At 48.2% G+C, this 22383-nt stretch overlaps 1 protein-coding gene across 2 annotated transcripts; it reads left to right on the forward strand.

Annotated features, from left to right (window-relative positions):
- Positions 1–441: 441 nt before the first annotated feature.
- Positions 442–22220, forward strand: otud7b (OTU deubiquitinase 7B). Of its 2 annotated transcripts, none has more exons than XM_061820233.1 (12): positions 442–679; positions 8543–8782; positions 8872–9042; positions 10340–10570; positions 12179–12280; positions 13052–13179; positions 14686–14792; positions 14851–14978; positions 15391–15540; positions 15648–15762; positions 17156–17234; positions 17710–22220. In XM_061820233.1, exons 2-12 carry the CDS (start codon positions 8710–8712, stop codon positions 18943–18945), a joined length of 2520 nt encoding a protein of 839 aa, XP_061676217.1. In that variant the 5' UTR covers positions 442–679; positions 8543–8709; the 3' UTR covers positions 18946–22220. The 2 variants fall into 2 exon arrangements, with proteins under 2 accessions (XP_061676217.1, XP_061676218.1); XM_061820234.1 differs by having other exon boundaries at positions 442–664.
- Positions 22221–22383: the final 163 nt, after the last annotated feature.

The raw sequence follows: 22383 nt of genomic DNA on the forward strand, positions 1-22383 counted from the left end.
TTTTGACCATTATTCAAGAGAAAAAACGCTAAAGAAAATGCCCATTTTTATACTTAGAAATAATTTTAATGGAATTTTAATTTTATAGAGTTATTTTTATCCCTATTTAAGAATGTTATAGGATCAGTTTTATTTAAAAGAGAATAAAAATTAAAAAAAAAAGGGCTTTCAATTTTCGACTGGTGACGTATGCGTTCGCCACATCCGGGATGACCTCACCATCCGGTCCCCAAACACCTGCCTGTCATTATCACCGCTGCAACGCACTCATAGGCTGGCCTAGGACACCGCCCCCTGGCCTTTTTTTGCGCTGAGCCAATTAGAAGAAACATGTCCGGCTGTCTCCCGTTCCCATTGGTTTACCCCGACGTCGATCAAAACGCAAGCCTTTCAGCCACTGGCTGCGACCGGTGTCACCGGAAGATGTTCTCGTGTCCGATTGGTCGCTTTGCTGCCTGGGTGGGCTCCTCGAAGACTCGGTTGACGTTGTTGTTGGAAGTGGAGTGGAAATTACTTTGTCGTTGCCGATGGTCCGGTTTGTTTGGGGATTTAACGTTCACTTGCGCCACGACAACATGCTCCAAAGTTAAAACGCCGTCCACTTCGTCGAGTGGGGGGAAACAAGACAACGGGAAGGATGGAGACGTCTGCAAAGGCCCCCGAGGTAAAAAGCAATTTGGTGAGTAAAAGCTCTTGTTTAGCTCACAGCTAACGTCGCTAGCTTCCGATTAGCCGCGGCTTCAAGTCGCCTCAAAAACGACGATGTTCAACTCAAACTAAAACGTTTGGTCATTCGGGGGCCAGTTGAGGTGTACGATGTTTTTTTTTTTTTTAAGGGCCTCGGTAAACTTGTAACACACGAAGAGGACGACCGCCGCATGGACTTGAAAGGCTCTTTTTTTCTATGTAAGCTTTGTTCCTCCACATTCCTCCACCCGCGAAGATCCAACACAAACACATCGGATTCGCTTTACAGGCGCTAATTTGGACAAGTTAGCTTCCGTGTGTGTCCACTGTGGTGGTGCGTTTAGGTGCTTTTCAATTGTGTGTGTGTGTGTGTGTGTGTCCCCATCGCTTTGGGAGGGGTGTGTGAGTGTAGGGGGGGGGGGGGGGGGGGGGGAAATGTCTCCTAAGTCCGAGCGGACGTTGACTGGGATGTGTCACGATCACGCAGGAGGTGTGAGCGACCATGTGTGTACGCGTCCGTCTGCCGGTGATGTAATCCACGCTTAAGGCGAGCGAACGCCGAGAAGTCTTGTTTGTTTTGGACTCCGGGCGACAAAGCAAGTTGCACCCTCGCTTCAATGATGGAAAAGTTGCGTTCACGCGCTGACTCGCCGAAAACGAGAAAAGACAACAAAAACGGGGACGTTGAGTCGTCAGCGATGCGCTGCAGTGACAGGACGGCAAAGGTTTTGGCGTGTCGCAACAGGCATTAAACCGAAATATGATTTAGAGGCGCAAAAATAGTTAATATAGGCATAGAGTCATTGATTGACATCCGTTTTGGCAGACAGTTTACAGCTTTTTGTCTCATCTTTCAAGCACCCTCCCAAAAAAAAGTGGACTTCCTAATTCACCAGTTTTGAGCGTTTTAGTTTTTAATAGTAAGAACATGTTCAAAAACATGGATTGGGTTGACCCAAAAATACCAGTTTCTGACCAAAAAGGAGACAAAATGAGCTATTTGTGAAAAGAACAGTGACGATGCTGACGCTGGTGTTTTGTGTAGAACTTTTTGCGGCGTAAAACAACCGAAACAAGACAAAATACGCCGGGAGGGTCAGGGACTCGAACGTCGGCGCTTCTTTTACATGGCGTTCGGCATTAACGCCGTGAAGTGCGTGGGCTTTTCTCACGATTGCATTTCTTCAAATCATCCGGTACAGTGGAAAAGTATTGCCCTTCTGCCCCACTTGAATGTTGAGGAGCAATGGCAAAAAAAAAAAAAAAAAATGGAACGGACAGACATAACAAGTGCATTTAAATGTTGTTTTTAGATGCTGATGTCAGATATTAAGGGATTAAAATATTCCAAATTACTTGGCCGTGTGTGGCCCTGAAATTTAAAAACTGGTTGGACCGTCCTCAGCAGCAACAAGTGAAATCAAACATTTTCTAGAACTGGAAATGAGTCTTTCACATCTCTGTGGAGTTATTTTGGCCCGCACTGCCTTGTAAAATTGTTTGAATTCAGCAACCAACAAAACAGGTGGCGTATGAACGGCATTTTTAAGGTGGGGATTCAAACTGCCGAACCCAAGTCTGGTTCAGTTTGAGTTCACAACCTGAGGCTTGAGGATTTTTCCGTTGAAGAGGTTCCATCAGTCACAACAAGTTGTCCAGGTCCAGAGGAAGCCCAAGTTCCGGAAACTTTAGGGCGAGAGAAGAAGCAGTATGTGCACGTGGGAGGTTTCGCAAAGTCGGCGAGTTCGCATCCAAGTTCGAGTCGGGTTGTTTGTTGTTTTGCAGGTTGCAGGGGTTGACTTCTTTTTACACGTGTGGACATATCGGAAAGTGTCAGTTGTCCCAGTTCGAATGCGCTGATTCTTGTCCAAATAGTTTCCCTGAGCACAGAGGACAAAGCCGTCCTGGGGTGACGAGGCCGCGAGTCTGCCCGGAACGGGGAGTGGGCCGGGCCCGCAAAATGGTATCAAGGAAGGACGCGCTCCTGCTTCTTCAAGTGGGCTTCAGATGCCTGTCCGGCGCCGTCGTCCGGTATTTTACTTCTGCGGTCGCTCAGTCCCTCGCGTCACGCCGGTCGAGATCCGATCTGTTTGGATTTTCAAACAATTCTGCAATTTTGCGCTCGGGTCCTCCTGAGACTTGTGTGGATCGGTAAGAACAGATGAATTATTTGTTATTAGAAAAAATGGGTCACGGCCCAGAGTCCGGGTCCGCACCAAGTCCAGGTCTCGAGTGGACCCCTCACCAGTTTCGGTTAAATGAAGATTAAAAACTGTGCGATGTGACCAGTGGCAGCCATCATTGTAGATTTCTGTAAAAAATGAAAAAAAAAAAAAAATATATATATAAAATTAATCAGAATAATGTGTGCCGGCGTGTTTGTTATAAAATCTGAAATGAGCTGTAAAATCCCCTGAAATAAAAAAGATGACTGGCATATGCGCCCGATTGGCTTGCCCTTTTTCGTCAATAACGTGAACAACGTTGCGCTCGTTAATTGTTTTTAAGGACACCTCCTTTGCAATTTTAGCCATACGAAGGTGTTGGGGCCCATTTTTAACTGTCACTTTTCAGCCAATCAGAAAAGGCCTTTCCCCAGTAAGTCAAGCATAATCCATTCATATTGTTTTCCTCTTATTGGAAGGCATTTTGGAGCAGGTTTTCTTCAGAGTTCCCCAAAAAGCTCAATTTGATTGGCTGGCAACCAGTTGAGGGTTTACAGCTGGAACCAGTACTCTCGTGACCCCCGTGAGGATAAGCGGCTCAGAAAACGGATGGATTATTTTTTCCCCATTTTTTTGCTGCGTTGAAATGCAAAATCCAACCAGACTTAACGGTCACGTCGTCACAAATAAACTCTTTCTTGTCTGAGACAGACAAACTCATTCCAAAAAATTTCTCGACTGTTTTGGAATATTTGATGGATTTATTTTTTTTCCCTGACCTGCGTGTATTACACGAATCACGTGAAGTCAAAACTTGGCTGCTGTGAAATAAACATTTAAAAAATGTATTTATGTTTTTTAAGTAGCTCGTCCAGCCTCAATGCGAAACGGGGCAGCGACGTTTGATGCAGTTGGGCGACACCCTGTAAATAATTGGAAAGGACACCAAAATGATGCCATTTAATGACATCCCGTTGGCAGACTTCGAAGGCACGCCGGAATGTTTTTGCCTCCACTCTCCCCCGCGGCAGGCGTGTAGCAAACTATTTGAACGAAGGTTGGCTTCCGGGTCGAGCGGACAGAATTGTTATCAAATGGCAAACCCGGACCAATCGGGCGCGTCACGTAATTGGCACACGTCAGACTGGTTGCTTTTGCTGCCACGGCGATGATGAATCCACACCCAAGCTCGGCCGCATAGTTTGGCTTGGTGGGCGTGTGGCGGCGGCTCCAGCCTCTCCGCCCTTCCGGCCGGCGCCGCGAGAGGCGCGAGCCGGGCCGGGCGCGACGAGACGCGGAAGCCTCGCCTGGGGAAAGAAAAGAAAAAAAATGTTGGGAAATGAAATCATTGTCGGTGTGAAGGTTGCTTTGGTGCTCCGATCGAGTTTGCTGGCTAAAAAAGCAGAACCCTAACGGACCCGCTGCAGCGCATTACGATACACTCGCCAACGCCGCCTGGCACTGCATCCGACAGTCACCGGAGATTATTCCCCACCCTGCTAAAAGTTGTAATTACAAGTATTTTGCAAATGTTTTTTGACGAGATAATCGACCTGACATCATCATGCCCTGCATGAGAAGGTTTTTTTTTTTTTTTTTCAAAGAGAACAACATTAGTATTCCTACTTTGTGCCCCGCCCTTCCGTAGCCCCCGCCCCATGTCACAAGCCCGCTCGTGACCCAAATTGGTAGTCTTGGAAAACTTATGGAAGGTCATCCTCACATCTTTTGTCAGGAAAGAGGATTTTCGCTCCCAATTGTTCAGGTTTTCCTGCTGCTTTAGGCCACGTGGACTTGCTGTCGCTTGATTGCGTGGGCAGTGGTGTGTAGAGTCCGCCCCCCGTCCTACTAACCTGAGCAACCGGGCTGCTTACTTATTAATCTGACGGCCTTTCAGCCTTCTGGTGGGAACGCAGTCGATTGGGCCTCGACTGGGAGAGCGACACTGGATTCCTCGCCCTCGCCCTCGCCCTCGGCCTGGCGGGCTGAGCCGGCAGCTGTTTTTTGGGTGTCGTCTCCAGACAACTTTAAAATTTGATAGCCCAACGCGTCCCCCGTGAAAGGCAGCACACCAGCTGTGGCTCGTTATCTCATCATATTTATTACCATAAGACAAAAGACATTAGCCGAAAGCAGATATGCTTTGAAACCATTTCAATAACGCTGTGAGTCGTTTTATTTTTTCATCCAAGTATTGTTTATTGCTTTCTCAATTCAAATCAGTCGGCCCGTTGCCGGTTTTGCATTTTCCTCTTCGACTGAATTATGAAAAAGAGAAATGACAAAAGTAAAGAACAAATGATGGATTAGCCTGACTTTTGCCCACAGAGCCGGCCGGCGCTGCTTTTTTTTTTTTTTTTTTTTTTTCCAGTCAGCAGTGGAAAAACCATCCCAAACGGGTCCAAATGGAAACGCAGAAGGAGAACAAGAAAAACTTTCAACACAGAATTAAATGAACAAAAGTGAAACAAGAAGCAAGCAGGACACGCCTTGATTTGTGTTTAGGAGTTAGCAGGCCACTTCCCGCTTTCCGCAAGTTAAGGTTTTGCATTTTGGATTCTTTGCTCGGGGAGTTTTTGGGCTCGCCCACCCCCAGAAAGTTCAAAAATGGCAAAAATGCGCACTCTGCGCACCAATCGACACCAAATTACGGTGACGGGATGCAGGAAAAAGTCTCAAAACATTCGAGCGGACGCAGAACAGGAAGTCAGCCATTTTGAGGGCTTGGACTTTGACAAGTGTCGACTGGAAAATGTTCTCACTTTACCACATTTTAAGGCGTTATCAAATGAAGTAGCTATTTGAGAGCGGTTTTTTGTATGACATTTCTGTACACTAGTGCCGTGACGTCTTGCACTCGTTGGCAACTGCGCGCGACTAATACTACAAGTGGGATGACCCGTTTTCACCTGCAAACTTGAAGTGCCTCATTTTCTGTTTGCCGTGCGTCTTCTTTGCGAAACAGTTCTTCGGTGAACGTTAGTTCCCGAGGTCAACCAGCTCGTCTTTATTCTCGCACTTGCACGCAGTTGGGCAGGCGGCGTATTCGTTAGTTTGTTTTGCAGTGGACCCTTTATTAGGGACAGCCCCAAGCCCCGCCTGCCAAAGGGTTATCGAGTTTTGTTCGTTTTTTTCATGTCTGCCACCGAATAAATACAAACATGTTCAATTGATGTTAAGAGATTCATTCATAAAATATCTTGGACTGTTGATAAAAATCCCAATTTTGGAACACCAATTTATACCAAAATGGAAAAAAAAAAAAAAACCCAAATCCATTTAGTGAGAATGACATAGACGGAAAACGATGTAGTAGGCCGGCTCTGGCCCCCGAGCCGCATGTTTTGGCACCCGCGCATTAGAATGTCAAAGTTGCGTGCGATGAAAAGTAAAAAAAAAAATATGCAAATTGCATCACCTCATCTTCAGAAAAAACATCTGCCTGCTTGGAATGTTTTCTTTATTTAAAACGTAGTTTATTATTGGTAAAAATGGATTTCAGGTTGAAATAAATTGCTCGGTCATGGCAATACGTACTGTTTATGCCCCCCCCCCCCCCTTTGTTGTCTTCAAGCCCAATTGGGAAAGGAAGTGTCACACGCTCGCTGGCTCGTTCTGCTTTGCTCGTAATTGGGCGTCGCGTTGCGCAGCAGGTTGGAGGAGACGACGGAATTGTTGGTACGCGCTCAATGCGCAATTACACGTTCACTTGTACACTTTGTCCTGCAGATGTGCAAATTAGGCCCAATTATCTGTGTGGGTCAGGGGTCAACCGCTGTTAAGAAACTGAGTGCGACTTCTTGCCAAGCCCTACCAATTTGACACGGATTTGTGACATTTTTGCTCAAAATGGATTCAATTTTATGTGGTTATCCCTAATTAATGAAGATCATTTGTGCAAAAATAAAAAGCTCACGTTGATGATTTTCTCACAATAATGACAAAAGTGTTTGATTAGCAGTACTTTATTTTTATAAATCTCTGCCAGCTTTAACATTTTCCAACGATCGCTTCAACAACATTCCTAGAAAATGGCAACGTCAGATTAATGGCGAGCTATTTTTAGAACGATGGCGTATCCCGCTTAATATTGCAGTTTTAGTCGCTGGTGGGTTTTTCCCGGCAGAATGTGGAAGAAACACGACTCTGGACACCGAGACGATCGCCCAGGACGGTTTTGCCGGAAGGGGGAAAAAGCTCAACGTGGACACAATTGTCTGTCCGTCTGCCTGTCTTTGCGGCTAAGGAGGCCAAAGTTGGGACGTTCCACTCGGGTGTTTCTCGCGTTATGACCCATCCGAATCCTCGTTGGCAGGCAGCGGTCCGACAGTGGGTGTGTGCGGAATCTCTGACATTGGGGCTGGCGTGTCTTTGTGTTTTCCGCACGCTAACCTTTGTCACGCTGCCAGAGACCGCAAATGTTGTTCATCGTGACTGGCGGAGAGGATCGGACTAGAGGGGTCGGTTGAAGGGATTAACGCAGCCCAGTGGGAGGCGGGGCACACCCTGAACTGGTCGCCAAACAATCGCAGGGCACACGGAGACAGACAACAGTCGCGGCCACAATCACACCGACGTCTCTATGCGTGTTTTGGGGATGTGGGAGGAAAGCGGAGTGGCCACCCGGAGAAAAGCCACACAGGCGGGCACGGGGTGAACATGCAAATCCCGCACAGGGAGGGCCAGGGTTTGAACTCCGGTCCCATGATTGAAACATCTTGAAAGTTGAAATTGGGCAATTTCACCTCTCGAGGCATCCACGCCCAGCTTTTTTGGGGAATTGATTCGCCAAAGCCGTCGCCAAACGGTTGATTTTTGTCTCTTGGAGCATTCAGCGGGCATCCTCGGGCACTACCTACAACGTAATTCCCACCCGTGGTATTATGTAAACCCCCTGCAAAGTCGCATGTCCATCCTCCAGCGCGCACTCGTGGACAGAAAGCGGTTGTCTCCCGTTTAGCCCATTTTGTTTTCGACCTACCAAAAGTGTCACAGTCGTGGATTAAAGACGCTCCACGGACAAACTTGCGGTGGCCGTTCCCGAGCGGGCCTCGCCGGCCTTCTGTGTTACGTAACCGCTGACCGAGGGGAGCTGAGTGGTTAACCAGATTAAGCCGAAGGGCGGCCAACGCGCTCCGCGCACCTTTTCTTGTTTTCTTCTTCCCGCTAAGGTTGCGTCACGCTCCTGACAGAGGCTGATTTTGAAAAGTATTCATGTGTGCGGGTCGCAAAAGATTTGTTTTGCTCTGACCAGCCGATCAGAGGACGGACAAATGCTGGCGTGATGGGTCCCGTATTTTGGGAGTTGACTGTAGAACACATTTAATTTCTCTGGTCAGCAGCGCGCGGCAGATAATAAGCCACGCCCACTCTGTGTAGCCACCCCCCCCATACACGAACCGCGCTGGACCACACGCCGCAGATGTATCCCGTTCGGATCAGAACGTTGTGGAATTAGATATTCCCACAGCTTTTGTAACTTTTTTTGTTTCTTTACATAGTTTGTTTCCAACGTTTCTACACACAAATGCAATTATTAAAGGCATCAGCAGAACCCCATTGAGGGAATTCTGACATTTTTCATTTCTTCTTAGAGTTTATTGTGATGCGTACGCAAAAGAAGACTTTGCAAAGTGTTCCAAGCAAACCATACAGTAGTAAATGTCTCGTTTCCTGTCCTTTCTTTCCAGGTGTGACTGTAGACGTCCCCTCTGGCTCCCGTGTCCACCGCCCCCACCCCCCTCCAAATCCCCCCCGTTTTTGTCCTCCCCATATTTTGTTTCGTTTTTTTCTCCTCTCTGACTCTGGCCGGACTCCGACCACCACCGTGTGAATTCATGATCACATAACCGTGGATATGGACACGGTCCTGTCCCGCTTTGTCCAGTCCACAGGAGCAGAACCAGGATTAGCAAGAGACCTGCTAGAGGGTACGTAGGCTGAGGGGTGGAGGGGGTCAGCTGGACCTCCTCTTGTGAGCGACCGCATTGGCAAAAAGCCCGTTCTTCCTCCCCCGCAGGCAAGAATTGGGACCTGAACGCCGCCCTCAGCGACTTTGAGCAGCTGCGACAGGTGCATGCTGGGAACTTGATGTACTCCTTCACCCAGGAGAGGACGTACCTGCCCCCGGAAAAAGAGATGGCCCGCCTCGGACGGCTCATCCCGCAGAGACAAGACGAAGTGACCCCAAGTGAGGCCATCTCGAATTCAATTCGACGTTTATATTTAAATGCTAAAACTCAACTATACCACAAAAGTCTGTTTGCATGTTGTGTTTTTTTTTTTTTTAATCTATCCGCCGTTATTTGCTGAAAAACTGTCATAATTTAATAGCAACTTTTAAGAATGATACACTTGATTCATAATACACATTTATATTTTCAATCAATCTCAGTGCTACAGAAGTATTTAGAAATTACAACAAATGGCTGGAGAAGGTAAAGGCAGAAACACTTGGAAGAAGGTTGGAGATTAAAAGTTTTTCTTAATTTTTTTTTTTATTTTTTATTTTTAAGTATTACACGGCGGCATCTTGTGGTTTCTTGATGACAACAAACTAAGTAGATGTGAGGGAAGAAGCTTCATTTTGTCAGATGCCAAGTAGCACTTTGCAGCCATCAATAAATCTTTTTAGGGAGAATGCTGGAAGATGAAATGCCACAGACTGGCTAACAAAAACGAGCCAGATGATGAAGTCATCTTAACCTTCAAAAAAGTGCTGCAACATCACAGGTGCAGCAACACATACAAACTGCACCCGGAAAAACTCCGGCACGTATATTCTCTCCCAAATACTGGAGTTTGGTCGGGGTTCTTCTTTGCTTCTTTTTCTTGCTGTTAATTATGCTGGGTGTCCTGCCAAGAGCTAAAGTGCCACCCATTTCAGGCATGAGCATTTCACGGAAACGATCGTTCCGTTAGCGTGTCGTTACCCAGCCTGAGAAAACACGGAACCGAAAGTCCGTTTCCCAGATCTCAGGGCTTACTTTTAATAAAATTCGCCCATGTGTGGAATGTAAAACAAGTTCTGTATAAACCGAAACTACATGAAGCCCTTTATTTTTAATGATTCAAACGCCCAGCTTTGTCAGTGTGGTTTACAAACAGCTTCTGCGCTACGCATGCGTAAGGTCGAGTTATTCATATCCGGGTCACTCAAACGCTAGTCAAACATGTCGGTTGCTAAGCGTAAGAGACAAAATGCTCATGCCTGCTAAGGCTTTATTCTGAAGTACATGTCAAAACCGGTTCCCATGAGCATTATCAATGGGAACCGAAGAATCGTTTCCCGCCGTTTCCCTGGACAAAAATCAACGGAACCGAAAGATCGGTTACCGTACTTGCCGAAATCCTCATGCCTGCATTTTCAAGGGACATAATCTGGTACCACACCTAAGCCTCACAGCCCAAAATCCAGACTCGCCTGGAAACTGTAAAAAAAAAAAAAAAAAATACAAGTGCTTAATTTTTTTTTTTTTTTTTCGCAGCTAATGAAAAACGTCAGCCGAGAGGGGTCCCGCCCCGCGCCGCCTCCCCCGTGGTGGCTTCCCTGGCTCGCAGTCACGCCTCCGGCCCCGCGGGGGGCAGCGACGAGCAGCTGCTAAACACGCCCGAGTTCACCTTCCAGCTGCCCGACCTCAGCATGTACCAGGATGACTTCCGGGTCAACGAGCGGGACCTGATCGAGAAGTCCATGATGGTGGCCCTGGAACACGCCGGTGAGACCGCAAACGCTCGACGAGCAACAAAACATTTGTAAAACTTTACGCCGGGAATTGTTTAGAAATTTCTTAACACACGAGACTTTTTGACTTTTTTTTTTTTAAGTGACCCCAATTCTGTAATATCGGAATTCCTGGCAAAAGTTTTACCTTGGAAAAAAAATAAAATCATAACATATATGTATATATACACACACTACATTTTCTGGTAAAAATCCAACTTGATTTCTTCCTCACATTTTTAAGCCATGTTGACAATTTTTCTGATAAATATGTTGGCTTTATTACTCCAACATTCCAAAAAAAAAGTATTTCCATACAGATTTTTTTTTTTTTTTTTTACACCGATTACAAATGCTTAAATTTGAGTACTTACCGATGCAGATTAGCGATACGTGATAATGCATTACTTCTTGCAATTGGAATGAGAAATTCTCAACGATTGCAGTTATTTCACTGAAATAGAGCACTTTTTAGACTTATTACAGCATCACAACAAACGAAAAACAAGCAAATAAAATGAATTATGACAGCTATGGTACAAAGGTTAAGTACTTGGTTTGATATGATTGTTCAGAAAGAAACAAACGACGGTTCCCGAACGCGGCTCACGCGGCCGTTGCGCAACTCCTGACGTCACCGACAGTGGCGACTAAACACAACAACTGTAAGCCGCCGGCCAGCAGCATTAATGACACGATAGACAGAATAATAATCATAGTAATAATCCAACAGCGATGACGCAGCCGGAGCATGGCGTCACCTGCGACCCAGTTACCTTGAAAAAGTCACTTAGTTACTCTGATGACTTGATTTTTAAAAGTAACTTCGATGACTAGCTGCTCATTTTCATCACAAGTAACATTTTCAGTTATTTTTTTAGCTGCTGCCAAGTGGCACGAAGATCACTTATCCGCACGACAAATACAGGCGAGGATTAGCTTAACGGCATCTATTACCTGCCAATATTGGCCAAACACTTTACACAGAATGACATCATCATCATCATGATCACCACGAAGCAATAAAAAGAAATATTAGCCTCGTCGAAGCCACACACACTGAGCAAGTTTGTGCGCACTTGAGACGCCATATCGAGTAAGCACGTAAACGTGTAAACCAGCCCCCATTTCTCAAGTGCACTTCTCCAAAAGAATCTTCACTGAAAGACTGGTTCTAGACTAGTTCTGCGGTTTTAGCTTATGTGCCGTAATTTTGTTGCGGAGAGCGAGGAAACATTTTGGTTCCCGGCGAGCAAAGCCGGCCGGGGGTGACTTGGGGGGTGCCGAACGTCAGCAATGCGATGCGACAAACGGCTCGTCATCAGTTGGAAGATCTCATTTTCAATTTAATATCAATCGAGTCTTCGCCTCCACGACGACAGTCAACCCACAATGCATTGCGGGCTTCAGCTCGCCAGTTCAACTCCATTTTTTTTAAGTGTTCAAAAGAAAAAGGGAACAAGAAATGCACTCTTTATGAATTATGAAAATAGCAAAAATGGTGTGGCGGCAGTGAAGCGATGCAAACTTGCATCCGTCCTCAAGTCTGCCTTTCTTCCCCTATCATTTGCTGGCGAGTATCGTTTGTGGTTTTTGTGTGCAGGCCGTCTGAACTGGTGGACCAAAGTCGTTCCCAACTGTCAGAGTTTGCTGCCCCTGACGACCACGGGAGACGGAAACTGCCTTTTACACGCCGCCTCGCTCGGTCAGCTCTCGTTCCTGCGTCTGGCATCCGCGCGCTCGCTTTCGGGATTTCCGTACTCGGGCGGGGGCTCCGCGTACAGCTGGCCCGACGGTGTGAGCGGACTTCACAAATAAGCGGCACCGAGGGAGCGGTTACTTAAAAAAAAAATAATAATAATAAAATAAAAAAGGCTTCAAGATCTTTATTGCCCGCGTCCACTACGGTGTCTGTTCAGCTTCAAGCTAACAATGCAAAACACCTTTGACGTGCTAAAGGTTAGCATCGATTGTTGCTCTTTTACAAGTAACGGATATAGATGGCATACTGTAATGAAACTCGCAAGCATAAATTCTTGATCTTGTGCGAAAAACGCCAAACGTCTCCCTGAGTGACACACGGGGCGATCGATGACGCACAAACGCTTTCATTCTTGACATTGTATTTGAGATATTGCTTAATGTTCTGTAAGATTATAGAGTGCTATTCTTAGTTTAAAAAAAAAAAAAAAAAAAAGGATGACAGGAATATTTCGTGGGGGGAGGAGGCTGAAACGGACTAACTGCATTTCCAAGTCGTCTTTACGCCGATTTTATCAGCCTGATCGGAATCGGACGATAATTGGCATTTTTTTTCTGACCGGTTAATCTCTGTGATCGGCCGCCAAAATTGTCAATGGCGCGAAGGCTCGTTTCCGTTCACGCGCTGTGAGTCGGGCGCGATCACCAATTCAGCCGGTATCTCGACGTGTTTCACATTTGTCGTCATCTAAGATCTTCTTTTGCTTTTTTTTAGGCATGTGGGGCTGTCACGACCGCGACCTGTCGCTGCGCAAGGCGCTGCACGAGCAGATGGATCACGGCGCCGAGCAGGACGCCCTCAAGCGCCGCTGGAGGTGGCAACTGACCCAGCAGAACAAAGAGGTCCGTACCGAAGGCCGTCAGATGAAACTCTGGACTCGTCGTCTTCTTTCCAGACTTCATTTGCGCAGAAGCAGAAGCCCGTTTATGAATGATGGCAACTTTTTTGGAAACAATTTGGCTTGTTAACGTTGGCGGTTCACACTGAGTGCAGGATTTAAAAAAAAAAAAAAAAAATGCTGCCTGGAAATTGTGTTGCGATAAGATCCAACATAAACTTCAACAAATGGGCTAATAATTGTGTCGTAGTCACAGCAGCTAGCGTAGGATGGGACAGTCAAGGACTTTCTTCCAGTTACAATTTCTTGCAAAATATTCCGACCTTTCTGATTAGGGGGAAAAAAAAATTGCCAGAGTGAATTTTTCTAAACATAATCATACCGTGTTCCCCTATCATTGCAATTTTTGAGGGAAACAAAAGGACTTACTTCCTCTAACTTGTTTAACATGAGAAAAATGTGTCTCCATAGCATGCCAATATTTCCCTATTTTATGCCACTAACTTGAGTTTTGTTTTTTTTTTTTTTCATTTGACTTCCTCCACTTTTTGTGCGTCGTAGCTCATTTATTTACCTCGCATTGCGTCTTTTATCGGGCGTCGCGGCGGCAGCTAATTATTGACTTTGAGCGCGTGCCCTCGTTTCCATTGGAAAGGCCTCGTAACGCCTGCCACCGCGCAGAAGTTTGCGCTGCAGGTTGAGCAGGTCTTCACGGCCGCAAGCCGCTCACACGTGTTTGACTTTCTGTTCGCTGCCACGTCAGCAAACTGCCTGAAAAGATGCCACTTGAGTCAATGACTTGACCACAAAGTTACATCTTATTAAGTCCTTCACTGCATGTACATTTTTAAAATATTTGCCAATGAGGTATAGACATTATTCATCAAGCACATTGGCCCCACCCCCACCACTACAGTAACTTGGAAGTTGGTTGAAGGCCTCGACTTGACCCTCGCGACTTGCACGTACAGTACGTGACTCACTCCCACCTCGGCAAATCAATTTCAAAAAAATATCCATTTTCTTTGCCGCTTATCCTCATGAGGGTCACAGTGCTGGAGCCTATCCTAGCTGTCGTCGGGTGGGAGGCGGGGTACTCTCTGAGCTGGGTGCCAGCCAATCGCACTCGCAATCACACCTCGGGGCAATTTAGAGGGTCCAATTCACGTTGCATGTTTTTGGGATGTGGGAGGAAACCCGGAGAAAAGCCACGCAGGCACGGGGAGAACGTGCAAACTCCACACAGGCGTGTCCAGGATTGAACCCGGCACCTCAGAACTGCGAGGCCAAGGCTTTACTAGCTGAACCATCGCGCCTCCTAAAAATACAAAAAAATAGTCACATCAAAGTCAGTTCAGTTCCACAAAAAGCTTGTTTTCCCCGGGTTTTATGGGGGGTGTTTTTGGTGAAGCCAAGCCAAGCCGAGAAGAATAGGAAAAAGCTCAACCCAAACTTGACATTGGACGAGCCTCCGGGACGGACGGCGTCAACGTGCGCGTTTCCTTTGCAGTCGGGCCTGGTCTACAGCGAGGAGGAGTGGCAAAAGGAGTGGAAGGAGCTGCTGAAACTGGCCTCCAGCGAGCCCCGAGTCAACTACAGCAACCACGTCAACAACAGGTGAGCCGGCGCCGATCCGCGGGCCCGCCCCGGCGCTAAAGCCCGCCGTCGCCTCCAGGGGGGAGGCGTCAGACGAGCCCGTGTACGAGAGCCTGGAGGAGTTCCACGTCTTCGTCCTGGCGCACGTCCTCAAGCGTCCCATCGTGGTGGTGGCCGACACCATGCTGAGGGACTCCGGGGGAGAGGGTGAGATGTTGCGGAAAAAAATGCTTTGAAAGATGTCACCGATATTGACTTAACGCGACTCGCATTTTTGGATGACGAGCTAAGCGCGTCAAAAGGGGCCCCGTGTCTCCGTCGGCAACGCAGGCGACGTGATCTTTCAAAAAAAAAAAAAAAAACCACCAAAAGGCTCGTCGTGGAAGCATGAGAGAGAAGAATTGTTATTTGACGTGAATTGAAAAACAAAGTAAAAAAAAAAAAACCCAACGTTCGCCTGCTTCTTTCTTTCGATCAAAAGTTGAGGTCAAGAAGCGAGAGGCCCGACAGTTGTCGATTTGTAACGTAGGCCTCACCTCATGGTGTTCAAAGCGAAGCTGAACACACAAAACGTGTCGGGTTGAAGCATTCCGCCGTGTGCTTGTTTGCGCCAGCGCAGCCTTTGCCCCCATCCCGTTCGGTGGCATCTACCTGCCGCTGGAGGTGGCGTCCGCCCGGTGCCACCGCTCGCCGCTGGTGCTGGCCTACGACCAGGCTCACTTCTCGGCGCTGGTGCCCATGGAGCAGAAGGACGGCTCCGACGAGCGAGGTGCTTCGGCCGGCGCCGTTCAAAGTTCGGACAAAAAAAAAGCACTCCGGCGGGATCCGAGAAAGAGTCGTCACGTGTTTCTTCCGGCTGCTGTTTTTGCGTTGCAGCGGTGATCCCGCTGACCGACTCGGAGCACAAAATGCTTCCTCTGCACTTTGCCGTGGATCCGGGAAAAGATTGGGAGTGGGGCAAGGACGACAGCGACAACATCATGCTGGGCAGGTACTGCTCCCGTCGTCGACTTGAGCCCTTTTACGGGGAAAAAAAGCTGCACGAGTGCAAAGCAGACGTATTTTTTTTTTTTTTCGACCATCCCCGTCGGGGTGCAAAGCTGCGGCAAAAATCACGATGCACTACGTAAAAGAAATGTCCTTTTTCATCAAAATAAAACTGGACAAAAGACACTCATCTTTTTCCATGAAAGGACTTCTTATTTTCTCACACTAAACCTCTCTTGTACTTGTGATTCTTAAAGAAAAACAATCCACTGACCTTTTGAATTTATTTTGAAAATCACAATACTTGTTTTTGTTGCAAAAATAGGACTTTATTCTTCTTCCTAAAAAAAAAAAAAAACAGAACAAAACATCTAGCTTTCTACTCATTTTCTGCGTTCCTTTTTCAAAATATGACTAGAGTAATCTCCACCATATCGTGTGGCACACGCACAATTTCCATAAGTGTTATTACAGCGCCGTAAACGCGATAAAAAACATACAGGGTGGATTTGAATAGTGAATTTCTATATCGTGGCTTTCGCTTATGAATTCCAGCGGCGGGGCTGGGGGGGATTACTGTATTCCACTGACTTTATTTTATTTTGGTAACTTAATGATCTTTTTAATGCAACTTTATTTCACTAGCTGACTTTTTAAAATTCTGAGAATTGTCTTTTTTGGGGGGAAAAAAAATCGTTGTCTTTCTTGAGCTAAAATTTTTCGACAAAGATTTTGAAATCTTGGGAAAATCGAACTTCCACTCGTTGCGCATGTTGAGTAGCAAGCAACCAACTCGGAATCGGAATGCGTCTTCCGTTAGCCCCCCCCCCCAGGCCCACAAAAAAGGAGAGCAATGAAATGTTTGGAATTTCAATACAACCCCTTTTTGCATTTTGCCTCACCAGTTTAGAGTTGAAAATAGTTTAATATAATTTAAAAAAAAACAACAACAACAACAACACGCACGCACACACTCACAAGCCAGAATGTTTCCAGTCGTCCTCCTCGGAGCGCATAAAGACGTCGTCTGTCGCTATTTCGGGATTGACCCCTGACTCCAGATTAATGCCACTCGCTCACCAGATTAGCTTTAAGTAGTAAACTAGTATCTTGGTAAATAACCTCACGTTTTATCTGCTTTTGCCCGAGAGGACGATTGTTGTTCATAAAACGTGATTTCATACTTCACTTTTGAATGCGAAAGCATTTGTAGCTTTTAGTCTTTGAGACCAAATTCATCAGAATTGTCGGGGCATTCAATCAACGATCATCTGGACGGTTGGATGTTTGGATTCTCTTCCGAGCAGAATTCATCCCTTTGTACAACAATGCTTAGTTAGGACAGCACGAGCGAGTTATTACAATGTAATAACAGCGACTATTCTCCTTCTTCTCAGCGTTGCTTTGTCATTGGAGGCAAAGCTGCAGATGTTGCACAGCTACATGACCGTCAACTGGCTGCCGCTGCCCTGCGAGGTAAGGATGTCTGCAGGCACATTTTACGCAGTCTGGTTTTCATGGAAATACTTGACAAATCTCCAGTAACTGTAACTGGGGTGTGTGTGTGTGTGTGTGTGTGTGTGTGTGTGCGGAACTCAAATGCAATCGGCCAAACCACAGAAATAGTTGGCAACAACGTCTAATATTGTCTTCAAAAGGTCCCAAAGCAAACGGGTTAGCAGCTTTGCGGTTCAAAGTTCCGATAAAGAGTCTCTGCAGGTTTGGTAGAGGTTGAGGGGCCTGGACAGGTAAGCGTCGTCATGCTCTGGAAGCCGCGGGTAGCGAGACGGGGAAACTCGTACCGAGACGACGTCACAGTGAACCGGCAGACAGGAAATTGGGAAAAAAAAAAAAAACCTGTCCGAGCGCCAACAACAGAGCGGAATTGTAACTTGGTTCGTTCCCACCGCTTCACTGGGATTCCTCACCTTGTCCACTGCTCTCCTTCCAGCAAGCGCCGCTGGCCCAGCCCGAGTCGCCCACGGCGTCGGCCGGAGAGGACGCCCGGACGCCTCCGGACTCCGGCGAGTCGGACAAGGAGTCGGTCAGCAGCAGCTCCAACGGCAACGGCGACGCCGCCCCCGCGGGGCCCACGCTCAACGGTTCCGGGAACCCGGCCAAGAACGACTCGTCCGCCTCGTCCACGTCGTCGGTGGCGGGCGGCGTGCCCAGCGCCGCCCAAAAGAACAAAGCCAAGAAGGAGAAGGATAAAAAGAGGGCCGAGTCAGTGGCCAACAAGCTGGGCAGCTTCGGCAAGACGCTGGGCAGCAAGCTGAAGAGGAACGTGGGCGGTCTCATGACGGGCAAGAAGGAGGGCGGGATCAAAAAGAAGGCCTCCTTCCGGGCCGGGAAGGACGCCAAGGACGGCTCCCCGCCTTCGCCCCGCGTGTCCGAGGACTCCGGCAAGGGCTCCCCCTCGTCGGGCAGCGAGCGCCTCAACGGGACGGCCGGCGGCGCGGAGGGCGAGGTGTACAAGTACAGCGCCGACGTCAAGATCAGCCTCGGCATCATGAAGGCGGCCATGCAAGGCGAGAGGAGGTTCGTGTTCGCCGGCGTGCTGACCACCGACAACCAGCACCCGCTGCGGGAGCAGAGGATCCGCCGCTACTTCACCGAGGTGGAGGAGCGCTACCGGGCCGAGCAGGAGCAGCGGCGCGAAGCCGAGCGCAAGGGCGTCCCCTACGCCGTCGGGCCGGAGCTCGCCGAGAACTCGTCGCCCCCGTTCGACCGGCTCAAGACTTCCCTCCTCAGCCCGTCCGTGTACTCCGGCGTGGTCCCCATCCCGCGGCCCACCCTGACGGACCAGCTGCCCCTTCACTTCCACTACACGGAGACTCGGCGCCAGTTGGCCGGCGGCTCCTACCCGTCGTACGTCACCCTTCCGAGGCACTGCTCCGCCCCTAACGCGCCCAACGCTCATCGCGATTCCCCCCAAGGCCCCGCTCCCCTTAATCCCCCGGCCCCCGCCTGCCGCTCCTCCAACGGCTTCCTGGAGCCCGGTAGCGGACTCCCGCCGGTCCGCCACTACTCCCTGGGCAGCGTGGGCGCTCTCCCCGGCACGCCGTCCGGCCACTGTCGGACCCCCAGCTGCGACTTCTACGGACACCCCGAGACGGGCAACTACTGCTCCTGCTGCTACCGCAAGAAGAAGGAGACGGAGACGGAGCCCGGCGTCCAGAGGTTCTGATCCGCGTGACGGGTGGCCTTTTTCACTTCAGTTGGGACTCAATCGGCTACCGCTCCCTGGCTCGGTGCCGAGAATCCAACGGGGCCGTCTCGGACCCGTGGACCCGAAACTGCGCTTCTGTTCCATTTTTGCTGCGGGTGTGAAAGTGTGGAAAAAGTCCTGGCCTCCTAGTGGAGAGAATGTAAATGACGGGACAGGCGCCTCACGGTGATACGTGCGGACAGGAGACGGGGACAGACGGGCGGGTTGTCGTCTCCGCAAGGTTCTGGCGAGCCCTTTGAGCGGGCGTGTCTGCAAAAGCGCCGCTGGGGAGAAGGCCGACGGCTGCTCGACTTGTCTTTAGTTGCGTTAAAAACCTCGTTCGGGAAACCTTTTGGAATAAATGCTCCAAAGATATTGTGGAAAGTTGAGCATTTTGTTCAATTTCCTTGATATCCTGCCGAGGTTTATGCTAAAAGGCAAAAAAGTGTCGCTGTATGGAAAAATAATGTTACAGTAAGTTCTACCGGTGCCTGAGCATTCTGCTAGTGTGCTGGACCGTCTGACCGGGACAAAATACGTACGACTCGAAGATAAACGTCAAGGATATTAAATCATTACTCAAACGGCTTTCCATCCAACAGTTGAGTTTTTCCACTACTGCGTGTGTACGAAAAGGTCTCAAACCCGAACACGGAAATGACGACGACGACGACGACTCTGCACCGATTGCACTTGGTGCCGAGTCCCGCCGGACCGGACCTCTGGGTTGGTAGTTGCGCCGGGTCACCGTCACGTGAGGGGTGTCCAACGGGTTGAAGGCCTTCTCCCAGGACGCAATTCCGGTCGCTTGCGACTAACCCACGCCCCCCAAAAAAATCCAAATGTCGGCCTACGGTCCATCTGGCGGCCTGATGGACTCGTAGCCGACCCGTCGATTGCAACGGTGGACGTTCGGTTTGAGCAATCCCGGCCCCTCGTCACGTGCACATCGAGGCGGGTTCTGGCGAGCTGGCTTCCCGTTTGCCGTCTGTGTTTTGCTTTTTCCACGGCAGTCGCCGCGATGCACTCCGCATCGCACCCGAATGAGCGCTTTGCACGAGTTCCAGGATCCGCAGCTCCTTTGCTTTGACGCGTCGGCCTACGACCCCGGACTCCGCTTTTTCCGAGCGTCTGCCCGTTGCGGCTTCCCGACCGGCATTTTGCGGCGGTTCCGCTCCAAAAGCCAGATCCCCCCCCCCAAGAAACGGTGAACATTTCTGTAATGATTCTGAAAATATCAGTCGGTTAAATAAAATTTGGGCTCATTCCTCTTTGAGTCCTCCTCAAAGACGAGGACGTCCCTCGCAGATACTGGAAAGTCCGACCGGCCCATTTGGTGGATCGACATCGAAGCACTGAAACCGAGCGTCTCAGTTCTGGAGTGGCGAGCGCGACCCCCTCCGAGGCTTGCTGTGTTTTGTTTTGTTTTTTTTTATTTGTTTTGTTCTATTTATTTATGTATTTGATTTGATCTGACCTGAAAGTTCCGCGGCGATTTCGGCCACACAAACGCGAGCACTTTTACCGGCTTTCCGCCGCTGGAAGGCTCCGCCCCCCGAGGCTCCCGAGCTCCTCCCGCTGTAAGATTACCGCCCGGGTCGAGTGTTCCGTTCGAACATTTATTCTAGATCCTCGGCGTGCATGTTTAGCTGCACACACTAGGACGCTCTCGTCGTCACTATTCATCGCACTAGTGGAACGACGACGTCCGAACAATAACGTTTTTTTGCGCCGCTTTACTAGTTTGCCAATGATGTTAGGAGTAAGCAAGAACCACTAGTGAGCATTTTGATGCTACTGGGAGAGTCCAGGAGGCCGCTGCTGCAGTGAAGTGTCTTACGGGTGATAGCAAAGAGTACTAGTATTCAAACAGCATTGTGGGAAGCTCTTTGTCTATTGATTCGATGTCTTTAATATACATCTTAAAGATGTATGTACTAGTAGACGAGTAACACAATTCAGCCAGCACACTAGTAGAGTGACTAGCTTGTACTAATAATAGGACAACTTTCTCCCCACTCATGTATGAGAAATCTTTACACTGGTGGCTATGGGTGTGCTATTAGTGCTACTAGTGAATCGTTAAATGTTAACTCATTTAATTGTATGGCGCTAGTCGTACAAATAGCCCACCATTGCGGAATATTTAGTGTAGTCTGACGTGTGTCTTGCTACTGGAGTGCCGAATTTGGCAACCAAGCGCAGACCAAACGAGCACTAGTACACGAACGTTCAGCTGGATTTCCTCGATGTGGAATAAAAGGCTTTTATTCCAGATCAGGGATAGAATAAGTGCTCAGAGGGCTTCATGGAACTAGTATGCCAAATGTTGTCCTACTAGTCAGCACAAAGAAGGTACTACTATCTTCATAAGTGGACTACTGCTACTTTTGGTGTGAGCCTGTGAGATTTGAAAGCACAAAAAAAAAAAAAAGGGCGCGCACGCGGTTCACTGCCACGCACGGCGGGCGAGCGACGACGACGTCGATTGGTTGCGGACGATTTAAAGCGACAGTACGCCCGCGTTTCAAAAAAAAGAAGAAAAAAACCGCGTTTGCTGTGTCTTGTGTGTGTTTTGTTAACCCTGCACTAGAGTTTGAATCGCTCACGGGGGGGGGGGGGGGGGGACGAAAGCCCGTTTGTGCTCTTTGTTTTTGTGAAAACTCCAAAGAAAGCGCAGACGTCGGAAGGACTTTGCGGGCTTGTTGTTTATTTAAGTCGGAAGGCGACAGAGCGCATGTGTGCTTATTTTTGTAAGGCCCAAAGTTTTCCAGTCTTTATAAAAAATAAAAAAAATGGTAAAAGAAAATCATTTGTTGGCTCCTATCGAGTGGTACAAAGAGCAGAGAGCAATTTCAAAATATATATTTATAACCAGATCTCTTTAAATAGCTTTCCTTAGGGTGTTTGTACATTTTTTTCGTTTTGTTTGTCTCGTTCTCTACCTTCTTCAACCCTCTCCCCCACTTTCAATGGCATTTTTTTTCCCCTGCAGTCAGACAAAAACAAAAGTGGCTGCAAATCGGTTCTATTTTTCTACAGCAGAATGGACAAACTGCGAGGGAGGGGACGGCGACCCGACGTTAACCAAACGTGTGCATTATTTTTAACAAGGTTTTTGTTGTTGTTTTGAAAATAATGTTATTGTTTAATGCTTTTGAAAGAGCCCCCACCCTCACGAAGGATGCCGAGCATGGACGGGGGGGGGGGGGAGACAACCTATTTTGTTGCTGTTCTTATTTTTGTTTTCTTTTTGCACCATTTAAATAAATTCTCATTGTATTTAAAACTTGACTTTTTTGTCCTGCTAATTTTCCAGACGATTTCAAAAAGGGACTTTTGTTTACCCCCCCGGCCCCCCGGTTGTGGGTCCCGTCTTTTTTTTCCCGAGCCGCCTTTTAGTAGCGTTTCTTTGAA

This window comes from Syngnathoides biaculeatus, chromosome 5, assembly GCF_019802595.1.
Source record: "Syngnathoides biaculeatus isolate LvHL_M chromosome 5, ASM1980259v1, whole genome shotgun sequence".
Lineage (NCBI taxonomy): Eukaryota > Metazoa > Chordata > Actinopteri > Syngnathiformes > Syngnathidae > Syngnathoides > Syngnathoides biaculeatus.